At 43.8% G+C, this 20,724-nt stretch overlaps 2 protein-coding genes across 9 annotated transcripts in view; both read left to right on the top strand.

Moving 5' to 3' along the window:
* Window positions 1–14,724, top strand: part of fynb (FYN proto-oncogene, Src family tyrosine kinase b) — a 74,225-nt gene extending 59,501 nt beyond the window's left edge. For 6 of the 8 annotated variants that reach the window (XM_069705804.1, XM_069705801.1, XM_069705806.1 and 3 more), the window contains 6 exons: window positions 2,030–2,194; window positions 4,255–4,434; window positions 6,439–6,515; window positions 8,573–8,726; window positions 11,976–12,107; window positions 13,093–14,724. In XM_069705804.1, the coding sequence (XP_069561905.1) occupies window positions 2,030–2,194; window positions 4,255–4,434; window positions 6,439–6,515; window positions 8,573–8,726; window positions 11,976–12,107; window positions 13,093–13,301 (917 nt within the window). In that variant the 3' untranslated portion in view covers window positions 13,302–14,724. Of the gene's footprint in view, window positions 1–2,029; window positions 2,195–2,515; window positions 2,672–4,254; window positions 4,435–6,438; window positions 6,516–8,572; window positions 8,727–11,975; window positions 12,108–13,092 lie in introns of all 8 variants that reach the window. The other 2 variants (XM_069705808.1, XM_069705807.1) reach the window with 2 other exon arrangements.
* A 1,322-nt stretch (window positions 14,725–16,046) lies between these two features.
* On the top strand, window positions 16,047–20,020 carry LOC138625164 (probable G-protein coupled receptor 139). Its single transcript, XM_069705901.1, has 3 exons — window positions 16,047–16,355; window positions 16,691–16,803; window positions 17,844–20,020. Exons 2-3 carry the CDS (start codon window positions 16,719–16,721, stop codon window positions 18,797–18,799), a joined length of 1,041 nt encoding a protein of 346 aa, XP_069562002.1. The 5' UTR covers window positions 16,047–16,355; window positions 16,691–16,718; the 3' UTR covers window positions 18,800–20,020.
* Window positions 20,021–20,724: the final 704 nt, after the last annotated feature.

The following is a 20,724-nucleotide window of genomic DNA, read 5'->3' as shown; positions in this document are numbered from 1 at the left end:
AAATTGGCTTCCATAGTTGCACTATATTTCAACATGTCACAGATAAAACTCAGACTTAACTTTGTTATTTAAGTAATAAAACCAGTGGATGGTACACGATGTAAAAACAGGACCTCATCAGGAGACATATTTTTGTGTCCTGCGTCCTCAAATTGCCTAAAAACGAATTCCTTAAAGACACGTTTATAGGTTGTTCTGACGTCGCCGTGTGCTGAATTTGTGTGATGTTATTCAAATTGAAAATCTTAAATCAAATGATTGTGATTGCAGTTGTTAGTTTTAATAAACAAAGTTTTGAAACCAGTTCAAAATGTAAAATGCTCAAACTAATCGTTTGATCATTTATTACAAAACGGAAAGAAAAAAAATTGTAGTGACTGTTGAAATATTGTCCCATCAGACAAAACTCTGGCGAAGCATGTTGGGTAAAGCGCTTCCTGTTCCTGAGCTGCCGTCTCTTCCCGTGACGGCTCTGTGTTTTGGTGCTCGCTGTGTGGACACGGGCCGCATATCGACAGCTTTTATGGCAGCCAGCAGAGTGAACACAGAGCCGTATCGATGCGCGAGTGGAGCGGGCGGGCGGGTGGCCCCAGATGGGCTTTTGATGTTCCGAGCTGCAGTTCGAACACTCCCACGGGTGAGACGCAGGCCTTTATCTCCTCTTTACTGCCCCGCGCAAACACCCCCGGGGCCTTATCACTGGCAGAGGGGAGGAAGTGAGCGGGAGGAGGGTTGGGGGGGGGGGTTGTTCTCTAGATAGCAGCATGAAGCTGGAAACTCTGCTTTAATCCACTGACGTAATCAATCAATCACGGGCAAACAGGAGAGCTTCCTCAGAGTGAAAGCGGGAAGTGTTCGATTTCATCACGGACAGCACGACGTCGGCGTCTCCAGCTAAAGGGACAGAGAAGCAGCTGGAGTGACACTCGGCTGCTTAAACAAGCCTGAGCTTCTCAGTCGGTCCCTGCGCTGCGTCTTCACGCTCACCGTCGACGACGTACCCGATCTCCCCCCGACGGGAAGTGACGGCCGCTGCTATCTGCTTCCACAAATCGCCGTCACTATCGTAAAGCGGATGCAGGTCCCGGCCGCCATTAGCCGAAGTGAGCCGTCACGTAGAACCCGGACGCTCTTCTCTGACCTGAGGGGTGAACTGTGAAGCATTTTACAAACGAGGAACAAATTGTAATTTTAGAGAAATATGAAGTTAAACACGTCATCCAGCAGCTGCTGCTGACGGATGGAAAGATGTCCTGGTAAAAAAAAAAGAAAAAAACGCCAACTAGATGGATTGGTCAGAAGCTTGCTTTTGATCTGATATCTCCAACATAACCTGCTCTGAACCAGGTGAGGTTTGCATCATAAGTTACCGTGGTGATCTAACCCACTCGGTAGTCATTGTCACTGATTCTCCAGCAAAGAACCAAACCGAGTGTTCTTATCAGACACACAAATCATAATATGCAACCAAGAATCACAAATCAGAACATTTTAGGAAATTCAGCTTTTAATAAGTGTCTTATTAACAGTCATTCTTCATTTTTTTCCATAATCCAACTCAGTAGCGCCTCTTTGCCTAATAAATATCCACATTTTAAATCCCACACCCCAAGTTTTGTATCTTTTTGTTAAAAAATGTGGAGCTTCCAAGTCGGAAAGCGCTGATTGCATCACTCAGTGCTCACAAAGCTCCTCCACACCCACACACACACACACACACAACACACACACACAGACACACAACACAGACACACAACTGATCTGTAAAACCAGAGGAGTTCCCCTTCAAGCTGCCCGTGGCAGCACCTCTGTCTGCACCTGACCTGGACCGGGTCGGCCCGACGACTGCCCCTCTGACCTGGACTGCCATCAGAGAGTGGAGGGAAAGCTCTGGTGTTCACTCTGCTCTGTGTCCTCCCTGGTTGTGTTTCTTGCCTGCAGGCTGTCCTCTCTCGTCCCTACAGGACGCTCTGCTAACGCTGTCCGTCTCTCCCTGTGCTCTGATCCGTTTGCCGTGCGCCGTGTGCAGACCGAGCCGCGGGGCTCTGCTGTCGCTTGGTGGTTCCCTGCCACAAAGGGATGCCGCGTCTCGCCGACCTGTCCGTCAAAACCAAAGACGTGTGGGAGATCCCACGGGAGTCTCTGCAGCTGATCAAGCGTCTGGGGAACGGGCAGTTTGGGGAGGTCTGGATGGGTACGGATCCAGCCGCCTCCGGAAGACGAGGCCGTGTGGAAAGGAGGCCGCACGCAGCCAGCAGAGACACCAGACACCGAATAATCCGGCTCGGGAGGGGAGGGGGGATCAGATGAGGAAATTTGGGGCAGGAATTGTTGATAATTCTCAGTTTGGGGATGTTGCCAAGGAAACACTTGTGATTTCTTACCCCTTCCTCCCAAAACCATGTGATACCATCCGGCGTGTCGGGATTCTCTGCTCGCAGCCTCCTGCCATGTGTCCTCTCTGCATGTTCTCCCCCCTAGTTAACCCTCTGCCTTGCCTTCCCTCCCCCTGTAGAGAGTGCGGATGGTTTGTGCTTTCATTTAACGGGCGTGTGTGTGAACTACATCCCTGACACTTTGGGCTTGAGTCATGATGCCTGGGAGATCAGCAGAGACGCACTTATGTTGGAAGTAAAGCTGGGAACGGGATGTTTTGCTGATGTGTTTTACGGTAAGGAAACCCAAGAGAGAGAACCCTGTTTAAACTCTTACCTCGGGCCTCCCTGGAAATACACCTGGAGGTTCACATTAATCCTCCTTTCTTCGTTTTTAAACGTGCCAAGAATTTTTTAATTTTTTTTTTTTTTTACCAATTTGAGATGGAAGCAAATGCTTTCTTATCCCTCCGCAGTGTTCCCGCTGGATTTCTGTTGCTTTAATCCAGAAATGTCTTTGAAAAATCAGCTCCTATTCATGAACACAATTTTCTACCTCAGTGCTGTTTACAGTCATGTGTATGTTCTGTATTATGGAAGTCCAAAATGGTCAATAACAAGTACTAAAAAAAAAAAACAACTCACAAATGGATCCATCCAAAAATACCGAGCCTCTTTCACGTAGTGCGCCCTGGGAGGTGTCCGTCCATCGCAGGCCCGCTCAGATCAGTTTTGGAAATCACAAAAAACGAGAAATATCTATTTTATTGTTCCTCATTGTTCCTATTGTTTATTGCTCCTGAATAAAGTAGCGTCATCCCGTTATATTGTTGTCTGGCGGTGACAGTGACTGACCGCCTGACACTTAAAACAACAAACTTTAAACTGCAAACGGCATCAGCTTTTTGAACTTCTTGTTAACACGCATACACGCAGCCACACGCCTCGTCCTCAAGTGAGCTAGCAGACATTGTACTCGGCTCAGTCACTTTCATTTTCTTAAATAATAAAAGTTCGATTTTAATATATACAGTATATATATTTTTTGTTTTACATTTCACATGTATTCGCTCACGTGTTACTCCATTTGTTGCTCTGATTATTTCTCCCCGATCGTTCAGTGTTGAGTGTTTTGGACTTCCACCGTGCAGATCATGCAGGTCTGTGTTCTGATCGTCCTCCAGCTGGACAGACGCTGGCGTTGAAGTCTTCTCCCGGATGACACCCAGCCTCTGGGATCCTATTATCTCATCACCCAGCTGCACAGCTGCAACGATAAAGAGACTGCTCTCATTTATGAGCTTACTCTTAAATTAACCCCCCCTCCCCCCAACATGCAGGCTAAATGCTAGCTCCCTTTGGCTCGCTACTAATATTCCTGCCTGTATTACCGTCACAGAAAAGCACTGCTTTACTGGAGTGATTACATGCTGTGACGGAGGAGCTGGAGCCGCGTGGCCACGCTGCCGTACAGTAACATGCAACCAGTGAAGAGCTTACAGGATTGCTTTTGTTAATCATCCTACAAGAGATTATCTGCTCCCGTGTTGGCGTATTGTGGCTCTCGGAGCCCGGCTGGTTCCCTCTCCCAGCTCTCGAAGCCATTACAAATCCAGTCCACTCTAAATCTCGTACCCATTTAATTATCCTTCAGCCCAACCAAAGCTCATGAGAATTAAAGATAAACTGACTCTCTTACTGTCTCCTGATCTCATTCTGTGTTGCATGTTTACCTCATTGTCATTACAAAGTGAGACTTCTCCCCTTGTTTTCCACTCAGCCGTCCGACCTGAGGACGGCTGGGTTGTCGTTCGGACTTTGAAATGATCTGACTATGAATGGATGTTCCCGCCGTACTGACGCCGGCCTCTGTGTGCAGGAACGTGGAACGGCACCACTAAGGTGGCCGTGAAGACTCTGAAGCCTGGAACCATGTCCCCCGAGTCCTTCCTGGAGGAGGCTCAGATCATGAAGAAGCTCCGCCACGACAAGCTGGTGCAGCTCTACGCTGTGGTGTCAGAGGAACCCATTTATATTGTTACAGAGTACATGGGCCAAGGTACAGGAACACACACACACATACACACACACACACACACACACACACACACACAGACATACATACACAAACACACACAGACATACACACACACACACACACACACACACACACACACACAGACACCCACACACAGACATACATACACAAACAAACAGACACACAGACATACACACACACGCACACACAGACATACACACACACAGACACACAAAGACATACACAGACATACACACACACACACACACACACACACACACACACACACACAGACACACACAGACATACACACACACACACACACACACACACACACACACACACACACACACACAGACACACACACACAGACATACACACACATGTAGTCAATTCTGAACTCTAAATACAGGTCAGGACACTGCGTGAGATTCATCCACTTCTTAAAGACTTGTATAGATTGGTGTTTGGAGACGAGTGACGTCCACAACAGTCTGAGCAGCATGACTCAGTTTCTGAGATCACAAAAAAACCCAGAAGAGTCTGAAACTTAACTTTGAATGAATGGACACAACAAACCCAGAAAGATGTGTGAATGAGGGAGGAGGTGATGTGCAGCGGTAACACAGTGATGCAGAGAGCTCGGAACAGCTGGAATAAAGGAATGGGTTTAAAGTGCTCTGACTGGGAGGCGGAGCCAAACCTTTCTGTGATTGGACAGCGAAGGAGCCCACAGACTCTGTGCCCGCCTGAACTACCGAGATGCTCCACAAGGGCAGTTTAAGTTTTGTAGGAACCTGAGGTCCACACCTGAATATTATTAATCATCTTTAGGAGCCAACTTAATTGATTGCAAGTGATACTGACTGATGTCATCCATTACTGCCGGGAAGTTCATCAGGATGATGCAACACTTCACTCGGTCTCTTTCAGTATTCCCCCTGAGCACAGAGTTGGCATCGACGTGCAACTTGTGACACACAAACACAAACAAACAGTGAAGTCAACAGGAAAAGAGAAACGGTTCTTTCTGAATTATATTCAAAGAAGAACAAACTGGAACAAATCCGTCTCCGTAACCATTCATTTGAATCATTCATTTGAAAGAGACACTTTGAGTTGAGTAACTTATCTCAGAGTGCAGCGCTGAGTGCTGAGGATTTTATTCATCTGACTCTTTGTGCAGATATTTGTGGAAGAAATGAACCAGAAAACACAAAGAAAACTCTTACAAATACGAAAACAACAACATACTATAAGGTTTGGGTTCAGAGTCCCAACAAATAAAGGAAAATAAGATGAGTTATATATAGAGTTCGAAGTTCCAGCTACAAACAGCTCAAAGAAAAGCTGCTGATCTTCTGACGCGGAAGAAAGATTCATTCATTCAAGACTCATTAAAACCGAAGGGATTTTTTTTCTGCTCTGGGAGAGAATATATTTAGCAAAGCGATCATAATCTGACTATTATAGAAGACTTTTGGGGTTTTATATTTTTATGTTTTTTTATAAGAGCCTACAGCCTGAAGGTGAAGCTCCTGGTCGGTTGAAGATGCATGAATATAATCAAAATATTAACTTTAAATGTTTCTTGTGTGCTTGATGGGAATTTTGTCTTGCTATAGGTACAAAAAGAAAAGTCCCCCGAATGAATCCTCTGGGCACCTCGAGTACTCAAGTAAATATAATATACGGTACTGTTGTGGTCCAAAGTGTTGAAAGATAAACGAATCTGCCACATGTAGGTCAGCCCGTTACGTCTGAGGAAAACCTCTCTTTAAAACCAGGATCCAGAGCAAAATAGTACGAAGGTCAAAGGTTTTGTGGCGAACATAAAGTCCTCCCGTCCTGTGTTCACCCTGTAACGGCCCCTTGCTGTGGACGATGTGAAGCAGAATAAGACAAACCTTGTGGTTTGTAATTGCTGAGTTCCAAACAGCTGTTGTGGAGGGCGGGAGCAGCAGGGCGCCTCTGATTGGCTGAAGTTGTGTTTTAACACTGAACATCTCTTTGTATGCTCCGTAGGAAGCCTGCTGGAGTTCTTGAAGGACGGAGAAGGACGAGGGCTCAAGCTGCCCAACCTGGTGGACATGGCAGCTCAGGTACACTGTGTGCTGAGGTCACCTGTCTGTTTCTGTTACATGAACAGGAGACTTGTGTCTTCATTTGGTCTCCTGAAAACAACAGGAACGATTTCAGACACTCCAGACAACATACTTACATTTTCTTTATTTACTGCAACGGCACAGAGAATAAGACTTCAGCAATATTATACGAAAGGTGTGTTTCAGTGACGCTTACGGATCGGTCACTGTCGAGCCAATAATCACGTTAAAACACCCTCCAGTATAATATAGTGATTATACAACAAGTTACTAACTAATTCAAATATGTGATTTAAATGTTTTCATTTTGTGGAGAAATTCACTCTGAAAATATAAAACTTTTGTGTTACTGCAATCTCTGTTTCTATGGCAACACAAGGGTTATGACTAACAACTGTAAAACAATGAGTCACGTCAGTAGACTCTTATGTAACGTATGTAATGTTTATTACTCCAGGAAGTAGTCTGACCCTTGGCAACCCCCTAGCAACAGAGAGGATTTCTAGTCTTCAACTGAATAAATACAGAACATAGAAACACTAAACTGCTCAGTCTGGTTGGAACAAAGATATCTGATGAACAAAGATATCAGATGAACAAAGATATCAGATAAACAAAGATATCTGAAGAACAAAGATATCTGATGAACAAAGATATCTGAAGAACAAAGATATCAGATGAACAAAGATCTCTGAGGAACAAAGATATCTGATGAAGTAAGATCTCTGAGGAACAAAGATATCTGATGAACAAAGATATCCATGGACTTGTGTGTTTTTAATATTTTAGCACCGTGTCATGTGTTCAAACCAAACCGGTCCAGCTAGCCGCCGCTAGGATTGTAAGTGCGTGACTATCCGTGGTGTTACAGTACGGGTGCTCGGAACAACCAAAAAGGACCAAAAGAGACCCGACTTCACCAAACAGGTCATTTAATAGAACTATAACAAGTAAAACTACATTATATTACATATTATATGAAACTCAACTGTAATTATATATTAGAGGTGGAGGTGGAGGTTCTAGTTTTGAGCAGGGTGTGATGTCACGTTCCAAATGTTCAGTTGACCAATCAGATGTCTGTTGTATAACCTCTGGAATATTTCAGTCTTTGTTTTTTAATTTGAAGCTAATTCAAACGCAACGCTTCTTCATGTTCACCTGTTGTCTTCATAAACTCCGTATGTTGTTGAACTGATGGAATCAGTGAGTTATACATTATCTTCATGCTGTTTGGTTTCTTAAAACCACTCTGACCTCAAAATATATGGATGGCTTCTCAATTAATCAGTTTGTCTGTTAGATGTTGGAAAAGATAGAAATGCCCATCATCATTTCCTAAAAGCACACTGATCATACTTTTGTGTAGAGCGAACAGTTTTTAATCCAAAAGTATTCAATTTACCATCACATGTAGAAAAAAAAACATCAAATCAAATCAAAACCTCAAAGATGGATAATTCTTAACATTTCTGGGAGGCTTTTAATTTGAAATAAGAACCGGAAAGGTTGAGTTTTGTTGACTGCAGGTTAACAGAGAAGTGACATTGAAATAATAATGTATAAAAACAATATTTCAGTTAAAAAGAGAAACTCTTAAGGTGAAAGACTTGTACTAATGGAAATAGTTCATAATGCTGAATTTACTGTGAGCCATTAAAGAACAGGTCAGTGTAGACTTAACTCGTTTGTCAATGTCAATATCCTGTTTCATAATTTGCATCATGCGCATTCGAATGAACTTTATTATCACGAGGTCCTGTTCTCTTATTTCATAACAGTGCATCCTATTTGACCCACATTTTTAGTAAGTAGTCCGTCATCTGAAATGAGACATCTTCTGAATTCAACAGGTGAACACGTATATTTGTTAGAGTTGCATATTTAACTGTCCAAACGTGAGCTTTAACTCCCCTCAGCTGGTGTTATTCTATCAGAGCTGTTGTTTTCTGTGCCTGAAGATATTCAACAATATGAAACAGAAGCTAATAGAAGTAGCGTCGTCGTCAGAGTTTGATCCATTGAGTGCTGCTCTGCTCTGTGCTGCGCTCCAGGTGGCAGCAGGTATGGCCTACATCGAGAGGATGAACTACATCCACAGAGACCTGCGCTCCGCCAACATCCTGGTGGGCGACAACCTGGTGTGCAAGATCGCCGACTTTGGTTTGGCCAGGCTCATCGAGGACAACGAATACACAGCTCGACAAGGTGGGGCTCCCCACTGATTACCCCCTCCCCCCACACACACACACTCAATGCGAAATGCACATTCCTACTACTCCCACTCACATGCTGTCTACATGACCACATGAGGTCATGGAGGAAACTCTCTCAGAGGGAGGCAAAATGTGCGACCCGCCCACGTCAAAATGACTCGCCAGTGAAACCACAATCAGCCCCAAATATTTGCTCACTGTTACATAGAAACTGGGAGAAGACACTCCTTGCTCCTGAGGCGCAGAAAGATTTGATGAAGATGTTGTACCAGAAATGAGACATGTGTGTTTATATCCTGATAATCAGACTAATTTGACTGTTGAACCAATCAGTAATTACCGACGAGTTGTGCTCCTATGAAGAGACGCACGAATGTCTCCAGCGACCGACCTAGAGAAGGTGCTTTAGATCAGGAACATCCGGGAACTTTCAGCAGCAAACAAGTCAACCTCGCCGTAGACTTTAACATAAAATAGAACAAAACCCAACTGTTGGAAAAACCACCAGAGTTTATAAATGACCCAAAAACACCATGTCAAGTAAATATGTCCCCGCTGCCTGTGATAGGACAAGCTGGATAGATGGAAAAAAGTATAAATCCATCCCTCCTTGGTCACGTCCCTTCCACAGACTAGATATAAAACTACAGACTAGATATAAAACTACAGACGAGATATAAAACTACAGACTAGATATAAAACCACAGACTAAATATAAAACTACAGACCAGATATAAAACTACAGACTAGATATGAAACCACAGACTAGATATAAAATCACAAACTAGATATAAAATCACAGACTAGATATATAACCACAGACTAGATATAAAACCACAGACTGTTTATAAAAGAGTTCATAGTTTCCAGGTCTGAAAAATGGTTCCGATGCAGAAGTGTCTTCAGCTGCAATACCATTGAGTGCCACTAGAGGTCAGCTCCAAAAAGCCTCCGGCTCCATAGACTCCCATTCAACTTCTCTCATCAAATCCAAAGTGAATAAAAATGTGTCCATCAGTTATCTCGGTGTTGTTAGCTAAAGTCACTCCTTCTTATTAGTTTTCTGGAGGTCCATCTGAAAATAATCCCTCATTCATTAGAAAAGAATATTCAAAAAGACCTGCAAGCTGATTGGTTGATTCAGGACTCAGGTTCATTTTCAGTTGACAGAAGAAACATGAAGCCATGAGGGTTCATTGTTGACCTTTGAAATAGTTTGACAACCAGTAAATTACTATATTCTTTTCAGAGCTTCTAGCCACATCTCATAGAGTTGTTCAATTGTCATGACAACAAATGAGATGTGTCTTAAAGCTCCATAAGAGATATTAATAAGTTGCCCCTGTTTAATAAAATTATTTGAAAGAATGAATTGATAATTTGATTTAGAGACCAGTTTCCCATCATGGGTTGAATGAACTCTGCAGAAACACCTTGTTAATGGCGCCCTGGTGGTCTGCAGGTTGGTGAGCTCATCATGAACAGTAATGTGGTTCAGGCAGGGAACTTTTATTGCATGTCATTCCTCATTCCTCTGTCTTCCCATATTTCATATTATCCCACCGCTGTCTGTCTTATTTGGGTCATGTGATGTTAAAATTTCACTATAAGTATCGTCACCTCCCTGCTGGTTAGTTTGCCAGAACAGCTGTTCCAGTTCACACAGTTCGTCTTTGCTCAGCACATGTTGTCATTGTGGAGATTATTTTTTTTCTCCCCTTTAACAAATGAAGTCAATTTGCTGCACACATGTTCTTGGATCTCTGCTAGTTGTCTCAGTTCCCTTTAAAAAGTCAGACCTCCTCCATCGGTCACAGATGCTGTAATCTGGCAGTCAGCCTAACATGAGCTCCACTCTTTGTAAGTGTGATTAACCTCTTGATTTCCTCTTTAACTTTTCCATGAAGTAGTTTTTAAAATCAGACAGTCACTTGTGTAAACTGTGACCAATAAGTGTGTAAAGGGAACTAAGTAAGAAATGAACACATTTGAACTGATACTGTATCTACCTCCTGTAATTCTTTTGCTGCACATTATATTTCAGATTTCTGTCATTAACACAGTCGATCGTGCCAGAAGTACGGTGGCCCTGAGGGAACAAAAGCAAAAATATTTCTCAGAACACACAAACATTGGTGTTTTCTTCAATGTTTTTGTATTTTAGTGAAATGTTTTTGCGTTTGTTACCACAATGCAATGCAATAATTTGTTTTGCCAATAACGCATGTCTACGTTTTATCTTCCAGTCAGGGATCACACATGCAGAATCTCCCCAGCGCGCCACAGCTGTCTTTAAAAAGGCGCTGAAGTCGTTGCTTTTATACAAATTGTGGAACGAGATTATGAGACATCCGGGGTCTTTTCTTACAACTGCTTTCTGTGGCTGAAGAGCACGAACCATGTAGATGGAGAACATCCGCCGCGGTTCCTCAATAAGAACCTTTGATATACAGCGCTGTCACTAAAGCACTTTGCAGGACAAAATGCTCACGACAGCGATCACATCCCGGTCACAAGGTTTTTTTTTCTTTCTTATCATATGGCAGTCCCTTAGGCCGCCTCCCACAATACGCCCTGCCAGGGTTCACTGAGTTAGCGCAACACACCATCTGCTCAGTGTCCAACTCCTCTGCAGCCCAGAATTTAGACGCATCCAGATACTCACTGTCACATCTCTAAGTCTCTTCTTTAGGGTCAACACAATTTTTACAACAGAACAAAAACAAAAAAAGGACTTTTAACTTAACATATACTTAAATAATGTAATTATATAGATTTTCTGCTCTCAGCTCATTTTTCAGGCTCCAAATTTATTCAAACAAAGACTTAATACAACATTTTGAATCTGAAAGTGTCTGGATATGAGTGAAATATTATAATTATATTCATATTTAATTTATATAATTATAATGACAGCAATGTTGTTGTTGTTTTATATTGCTTTTGTTGACTTGTGATTTGTTTCTTTAAATTCCCTGTGTGTCAGGTAGGGGGAGAAGAACGGAGAGTGGCGTCAATGAAAGTAATAGGAAAAGCATAGTGGCTTAATTTATATGGTATCTATATTCATATTTGCTTATATGAAAGAAAAATCGTGACATCAAATGTCACCATCTCACTTCTTATGCAGAATAAACTGAAGTGCAAACCGCTGACACGTTAAATCAGGACAGAGAACGGCAGCATCCTGCAGGTTCTGTGGGTGAATGAAAGCTGATGTCATCTCACCGCTCTCCTGCAGGTGCAAAGTTCCCCATCAAGTGGACCGCCCCGGAGGCCGCGCTGTACGGAAAGTTCACCATCAAGTCCGACGTGTGGTCATTCGGCATCTTGCTGACGGAGCTGGTCACCAAGGGTCGGGTGCCTTACCCAGGTGAGGAGGGAGGGAGGGAGGGAGGCGGGGTTAAACATGCAGCAGAGACTTTCACCTTGAGCTGCTCGGATGGATAAAGTGACCTGATAAGAAGAACCACCTCCTAATGAAACCACCTGAGCTGTTACTGAAGCGCACACGCACAGCTGTCCCCGTGACAACAGGCGGCCCCTCCTGCTCTGTTCACGAGAGGCGAAAGGTCCTTTTACGCTTCGGTAGCCTCCGCTTCCCCGCCAGAATGTGAGCTAACTCTTAATTACCGCCGCTGGCCTGTGGGACAGTTTAGATTTCAGGCAGAAAGAAAAAAAAAATAAAAAGGAGGTGGAGGGGTGGGGGCTGGTGGGCCGGTGGTGCTGCAGGGTTTTGCATTGTTTGATCTGATTTTCCGGCAGCATAAATGATTGTGCGGCCGCGTGCCGCATCACGCTGAGTCATGCTGCTGCATGGCTACCTGAGAACAGAGAACCACGGCAGACCTGCGACCAGCTGCTTTGACGTTTGAGGTACAGTGTCGAACGTGCACCGAATCTGAATTTTTTTTTTTTTTTTAAAGTAATCGAGTAGTGCGACACGTTGACGCAAATGTTGCTGGAAAAGTGTGCTGTTTTTCTCAGATTACGCTTGAGAGTTAAAAGGTACATTAAAACTACTCCAATAAGTGCAGTTTATTATAAAAGAGTTGCTGAAATACACATGACGGAGTGAGCGTCTTGAGCACCAACTTCTGGTTTTTATTTTCGACGGGAAATTCAGCAAACCTTTTCAAACACCGGCTGCTCGTCACCATCCTAAGACTTGAAGGAGCTTCGACGTGTTGAGGAAACATCGGTTGCCCTGAAATGATCCGGATCCACCAGCTGCTTGCGCTGAACGTCACCAGGGCTGAATCAAAGTGTTTGGTCTCCCTGGAGCTCCGCTGTCCTATTGATCTGTTGAAGAGCATCTGGTTGCTCTTGCTCACCTCCTGCGTGCGTTTGATTTTCAGGCATGAACAACCGCGAGGTGCTGGAGCAGGTGGAGCGGGGCTACAGGATGCCCTGCCCCCAGGACTGCCCCATCTCGTTGCACGAGCTGATGCTGCAGTGCTGGAAGAAGGACGCCGAGGAGCGGCCCACCTTCGAGTACCTGCAGGCCTTCTTGGAGGACTACTTCACAGCCACTGAGCCTCAGTACCAGCCCGGGGACAACCTCTAAACCCCCTTTCTCCCCCCACAACACTTCCCCCCTCCCTCTCTCTCTCTCTCTCTTCCTCTGGGGCTCGGGGTCAGCTCTTTGGGGCAGGACTGGCCCGAGCAGTGCTGTTAAAAAAAAAAAAAAACTCTGGAGCCTTCCCAGCCGGGCCTTTTTATTTTAGGGATCTGTACAGCTTCCTCAGCTCAACTCAAGCATTTCAGTTCCCACACCAACCCCTCAAACCACCACCCACAGTCTCTGACACGCCCCCTAGTGTCCGAACTCTGCAAATGCGATAATTAGGGAAGGTAATGGGATGGAGGATGGACGGAGGGAACTGGGGTCCTGCTAATGCAATTGAAATACCTGTATTCAATGTAAATAAGAAAAAGCTTGTTTTAGTTTGTCTGCTTCCATTCAAGATTTTATTTTCTCCTGCACAAAAATAATATTAAAGGTAAAAGAGGCGAGGGAAGACGAGCACCCCGGCAGGCACAGGTAATCTGTACGTGTAGTATACTGTAGCTGCTGTCTTATTTTCTAGAGAATAAATTGGAGGCCTCGATATATATTTTCTTTCATTATTATGTCGGAAGAAAGTTCACCCCAGATCACCGCTTTACTCTGGACGTTTCAGTTCTGTGTGTTATCGCAGAGGCTTCTTCAGACGAGCGCGACGCAGTCCTCCGATCAGCTTCCTTTCTTTTTCCTCCGAGTGCTCGTTGTTCGGCTCCTGCTGCTTCTTTTACAAATATTACGTCACATTTTGTCAATCAGAGCCGAGCATGAGAGGATTTTCAACATATCCCTCCTCGCTTATTTGAGAAATATTTTGGTGGACATATTTCTAGTCTTTCTGCCACAAGTGTTGTTTTTTATTTTAGCTGGAAGGAAAGCAAGCAGTTTATTTAAGAATAGTGTGTATTTCTATTTGAGCCGTCATTCCTCTCATTGTCCTGATACGAACAGCGGCTTTTCACTTTTCACTTCATTTTCTGCTCGTCCTCCACTTTCAGCCTGCGCGGGGGGCCGCCGGTCTGCAGCTGAACCCAGACCACCTTACCTCCTTTTTTTTATGTTATGAAATGGTTATATTCTATCAGTATTTGAGTCTTTTTACAGAGTACATTTTTATTTAACCTTTTTAAGTGATCCTTCACCAGTCAGCTCATGGGGCCAAATCAGGTGACAATTAAAGAAGTTAAAGGTTTGAATGTGTAACAAGTTGAAAATGAATCTGAGCTGGTCTTAATGCAGATGCTTTTGTGGCCATTTGAAACCTTTCATTTTTCAGTTGTACAACTAAATGGTTTTTAAGTGTCGCTAACTTCCTTCCCTCCTTTGTATTGTTTAATTTCCTTTTTTTTTTAACATTACTTGTTTTGTTAATTCAGTAATTTGGCGTTTGGAATTCAGAAAAGACCAATAAACATTTTACACTCTTTTTCAAAGACACTTATTTTAAACATGTAAATGTTTTGTGTGCTTCAACCGTCACATGCTTTAGGATGTGTGTGTGTGTGTGTGTGTGTGTGTGTGTGTGTGTGTGTGTGTGTGTGTGTGTGTGTGTGTGTGTGTGTGTGTGTGTGTGTGTGTGTGTGTGTGTGTGTGTGTGTGTGTGTGTCAGGTTTGGTTTTTCGACGGACCACCAGAACAGAATGACTTGAATTTAACTGACATCATAATGACTTGTAGAAAAATGTTATCAAATTAATATTTCAGGTTGTTTTTTTGTTTTTTTTTCCACCTCTAGTGGTCCTCTGTAGTACTGCAGTTTACGGCACTTTCACAGTGGCTTCACTTCTCAGACGCTAACATCTGCATGTTTGCACACAGGCCTAAATCTACTACAGTTGATAAATAAGCATTTTGATGGTACCGTAGGTTTGTTGATTGGCGAGAGTGATGCCACCACTGACCTCCCACCACCACTCAAACCTAACATCTCACAATGACGAGATGTTGGCACAGGACTACAACGTTGGCGAGATTTTAATGCGGTTTGGTGGTGCAATTATTCCTAATGAACCTGCAGTTTAAGAAATCCCCAAAGCCCACTTGAACCTGGGACTTCTTGGGGGTCCTCGGGGATGCGGGGCACTCTGCCCTGTTAGGACTTTATTATTAGCTGGAGGTCTTTACCGAAGAGATTCCGATGAAGTGAACAGAAGTTATACTTTTGGATATTGGTGAACACATTGTTTTTTTTACTGGGTTTGAGGTCTTCAATGTTCATTTACAGAAAACTCTGTTTCCTCTGCAACAGCTGGCTTTTATGTAGCAATCTTGTTTCTTTCCACAGACGGAGCTTCAACTTATCCAAACCGGCGGAAGAGTTGGATTTCAGTGTTTTGTTATTGCCCCTGAAACCTTTTGTTCATCGTGTAACTTTGGTTTTACGTGCAGCTGTCCACCGGGGGGGGAAAAAGACACAAAACCTGTGTCCTGCGGAAAGAATCGATCCTCGGATCAATAAGGGGACGCGCTGCTCGTTGCCGATAGGCTCTCATCCAAAACACATAACAAACAATCTTGGACAAAAAAAAAAAATCTATTTGCTCACTGTAAAGACTTGTGCTCATTCTGAATTTAGTTTCACGGTTTGCCTTCAGCAGCTGTCATCAACTGTTTAGTAATAATATAGCGTTGAGATCAGATGTCTGTCAGGTGACGTCACTCCCTCCTCCTGAAGGTTTATAGGAGCAGCAGCAGCTGGAGCGCTCTCACCCGTCGCTCCTTATCGAGCGTCTTCTCCGTGTGGAGCCAGAACCGGCTGGGATGCACCTCTGTGACAGAGCCCCGGATAGCATCAAGGAACAGCACAGAGCTCCCCCCCCACACACACACACACCAGGTACGTCTCATTTCATCCATTTTAATGTTGAAGACTGCTGAAGTCACGCAGGTGAAGATAATTAGCCTGTATGAAACCAGATTATTTATACGAACTGTGAACGGTAAAAAAAAAAATTTTAAAAACAGGTGAACGAAGCAGAGCTCTGTGGAAACCTGCGTGATCGCGATAACTGGCTGAGGAACCTGATGTTATTATGTAACGGGACATTTTCCAGGCAGGTACAAAAGAAAACGTGACTTTGTACATAGAGCGTTCATCCAGCGTTAACTTGTGTCATCGTCAGCTGAATGGTCCAGTTTAACGTTGGAGCACAATCAAGTTCCTGTTGTTATTGCAACGTCTATTACGGCTGTATATTCATACAGGTTCAAACAGTCAAACAAAAATAAAAACAAACTTCTGCAAAACAGCTGCAGGTTTTATCAACTTCAAATATGATGCTGTTTTCACCTGAATATCTTCAATTAGTCATTCCATGTCAGAAAAAGCTCGACTCTGCTACGCCGCCCTTCATCACTGTTTGTTCAGAGTACTTCTTATTGCTTTATTGCAGGTTTTAGCATGTGAGTAGTGGACTAATCATGGAGGGAGTCAACGCCAACGTCAACGTCTTCGTCACTGTTCAGAAGATCTACTACCCGCTACTTTGCATCATGGGTATTCCAGGTTTGTATAATGTTTGGCTTTTCATACTTGCACAGGTTTCATCAGGGATAATCAGCACCAAAGTGCAACAAGGTATATTGTAGAAAATTTCCGATGCAGAAGTGTCTTCCGCTGCAATACCACCGAGTGCCACTAGAGGTCGGCTCCAAAAAGCCTCCGGCTCCATAGACTCCCATTCAACTTCTCTCATCAAATCCAAAGTGAATAAAATGTGTCCATCAGTTATCTTGGTGTTGTTAGCTAAAGTCACTCCTTCTTATTAGTTTTCTGGAGGTCCATCTGAAAATAATCCCTCATTCATTAGAAGGTTCAAGAAGACCTGTTTTTGGAGGCGTGTCTGTTTGATTGACAGGCCTGTGGTGCAGTCAGGTTACAGCTATCGGTGGGCGGGATGTAGTATCGTCAGGTTTCCAATCAGATCAGTCAGATCCACCGCTGGCTCCTCCCCCAGCTCGTCCAAATATAGTTACTTCCTGCTCCAAACCGCTCCGAACTAGCAAAGATGGTGACGGACAGAATCTGAACTGGAGGCTTCATAACGTTCACAAACCAACGATGACATCACTGATGGTTGATGACATCACTGATGGATGATGACATCACTGATGGTTGATGACCTCACTGCTGGTTGCTGCTTGGTTCTTACATAGCAGGCTAGCAGTTTCTATAAAACTATAAATTCATGTTATGAATTTAATATAACAGATCTAAAGTGAAAGTGGTTGTCCAAAGTAATAAGAACACATAGAATCCCCTTTTTCACTCTTTGGAGCCTTTTAGCCTCTTTGAGCTCATTGTTTTGGTTTCACTCAAATCAACCTCATTATCATCAGGCAGCTGATATTTATGCTAAAAAGTGACAAACAGCGGGTCAAATTTCCAACTTGATCATTCGGGGAGTTGGTGCACATCAAATCAGAGATGACGTTGCTCTGTGTCTGCTGGATGTGTTCAATATGATATATTCTCAGCTCAGAATAAGTCAAACCTGTCAATGAGCTTTTTTTTTTTTTTTTTTTTTTTTCTGTCTCTCCTTCCAGCAAACATCTTCACATTCTACATGATCTGTTTCCGTAAATGTGGGATGTCCAACACAGCCATCATTTACCTGAGCTGCCTGGCCATAGTGGACACCCTCTACCTGGTGTGGGTAATCCTCATTGACCTCACGCTCACCTTCTGGATGCTGCAGCCGTTCTGGCACTCCCACCCCTGGTGTGGCATTCTGGGATTCCTGCAGTATGGCTCTCTCTACAGCTCCTCCTGGATTGTGGTGATGTTCACCGTCGAGCGCTACCTCGCCCTCCGCAGCACAGCTGCCAAACAGCACTTCTCCCAGGCCCGGGTCACTAAACTGACCTGCGTGGCTATCGTGCTGGTGTCCCACCTGGTGTCGGTGCCTCTGGGCTGGATCAACAACGTCACACATGTCAACTTCAACGTGGACGGACAGAACGTGACGCTGCCCAGGTGTCGATACCGCGATGAGGCCTACTCCACTGTTATCGTGTGGATAACTACCTTCCTCTCCGGAGGCTTCCCCATCGTGTTGGTCATCGTCTTTAACTACCTCATTGGGTATCATCTGTGCCGCGCCAGCCGGCTTTTTAGCAAGGAGGAGCGCCGCGTCATGCAGGGCAGGAGCACCAGGGGCATGTTGAAGAGGACCATTCTGCTGCTGGGCACCGTCTCCACAGCCTTCGTTGTCCTCAGCCTGCCTCGCTTTGTCACCTACTGCATCCTGAGGACCGAGTACAACAATGAGAACTTCAACAGGAATGACTACAGAATTCCCATCAACGTGGCCGGGGACTTGGCCAACATGCTGCAGAACCTCAACTCCACCACCAACTTCCTGCTCTACTGCATGGTCAGCCGGCGCTTCCAGCAGGAGCTCGTCCGGGTTGTGACGTGTAAGGCAAAGGGACGTGAGCTGGGAACTCTCCCCACGCACACCACCATGAACGTGTTCTCTGTCTTTACCAAACAGCATTGATTCATTAGTCCTTTTTGCTGCATTTCACGGTCGTTGTCGGCAGACACACTCGGGGCCTTATTTTCCTTCCTGGCACAACGAAGGTGTAGAGCATTTTCCGGTGCATTTGTATCTCGGTGCGCTGTTTTCAACACTTGCGCTGAGGAAGGTGAACCCGGCTGCTCCCAGATGGGCAGAACGTCAGGGTGTGTTGTTAAAGATGCGCCGGTGACTGAACTTCTAACGTCTGCTCCGTCCTCCAGCTCCGACCAAGTCTGAATTTGTGCTGTTTTTGTGGCTTCAGTGGGCAGACCGGTCCAAAATCACACACGGGTCTGGTGGATGCTCTACGTATTTAATTCCACTTGCATAAATTATTAAAACAGTATATTTTTTAATGCAACACTGTCTCTTGAATTGGATGTGATTCAGAAAGTTGACGCAGCCAATCTGAGCTATAAAATATAAAAGGCACTCAAGATAACTACAAATGAATTGCAATTAAATGATATGTAAAGAGGTAACCATTTTTTTATCTTTTTATCTACTCAGCTGGTTTGCGGTACTGAACTAAAGGAGCTCTCTATCCTCCCCCTGCTCCTGCTCGCATCTCCCTCCTCTCTCGCTGCTTTTATTTAAAATAGACAAGAATAAAAAAAAAAAAAGTATGATTAAAGAAGGTTGCACTCAGTTATTAAGTTTGTTTATTTTTCCAATGATTGAATAAAATGTTTTCACACGTTCTCGATGTTGTAGTTTCTTTTCTCTCTAAAATGCAACTCGAGTTAATTTCAATTGAATTAAATTACACATGAAAATGAAACAATCGAAAAGAGTCCGAGTTGGGACGATGAATCATTTACTCAGAAAGTTCAGGCAAGCAGCTTCTGTCATTTAATTAATGGTTGTAAAATAAAGTAGGCGCACTCAGAGCATCGATGCAGTTTATTTATTAACACCAACATCAGTGAGGTTTGGAGCACGATGCTCTTCATCAGTGTTGTTCATACAGTGGTTTTTCCTGGAGGTTCAGTGTGCGTAAGTATGTTCGATGAGTGTTCTTTGTTCACTTTGACATGTCGTTTAATTCCAGTGTTTGTGTTAGAAAAATTACTCAGAGGCTGGATTCAAAATCAAATATATCAGACATTTATTTTTGCAAGAAGGAGCAAATACATGTACACTCGAAGAAAGATGTCCAGGATTGCTCAACGTCACTCCTCCACAGGACAACTTTTATACAGTGACAAACAGTTGACAGTCACCCTCATTTCCTCTGTATCTGATTTTGTAGATAATACTGAGTTCAGTTGTAGGTCAAAAGATATGGACACAGAGACGTCGTAAATTAGACGTCGTAAATGTGACAATAGAAACAATCTTCAGCAGCAGGCAGATAAGTACAGTGGTGTGAAAAAGTGTTTGCCCCCTTCCTGATTTCCAATTTTATTTGCATGTTTGTCACACTTAAATGTTTCAGATCATCAAACAAATTTAAATATTAGTCAAACATAACACAAGCAAACACAAAATGCAGTTTTTAAATGAAGGTTTTTATTATTAAGGGAGAAAAAAATCCAAACCCACATGGCCCTGTGTGAAAAAGTGTTTGCCCCCTCCTGTTAAAACATAATTTAACTGTGGTTTATCACACCCGAGTTCAATTTCTCTAGCCACACCCAGGCCTGATTACTGCCACACCTGTTCTCAATCAAGAAATCACTTAAATAGGACCTGCCTGACAAAGTGAAGTCGACCAAAGGATCCTCAAAAGCAAGACATCATGCCGAGATCCAAAGAAATTCAGGAACAAATGAGAAAGAAAGTAATTGAGATCTATCAGTCTGGAAAAGGTTATGAAGCCATTTCTAAAGCTTTGGGACTCCAGGGAAACCACAGTGAGAGCCATTATCCACAAATGGAGAAAACATGGAACAGTGGTGAAC

Source organism: Brachyistius frenatus, unplaced genomic scaffold, assembly GCF_029030835.1.
Source record: "Brachyistius frenatus isolate BFR_SWC_R1_liver_20210118 unplaced genomic scaffold, ASM2903083v1 Contig_59, whole genome shotgun sequence".
Taxonomy (NCBI): domain Eukaryota; kingdom Metazoa; phylum Chordata; class Actinopteri; family Embiotocidae; genus Brachyistius; species Brachyistius frenatus.
This window is presented reverse-complemented; position numbering and strand designations above follow the sequence as displayed.

What these genes read in the sequence shown, in the direction of transcription:
- LOC138625164 (XM_069705901.1), top strand. Translation starts at nt 16,719, where the DNA reads ATGGAGGGAGTCAACGCCAACGTCAACGTCTTCGTCACTGTTCAGAAG. An exon ending in TTGCATCATGGGTATTCCAG is followed by an intron (nt 16,804 to 17,843) that starts GTTTGTATAATG and finishes CTCTCCTTCCAG; the next exon opens with CAAACATCTTCACATTCTAC.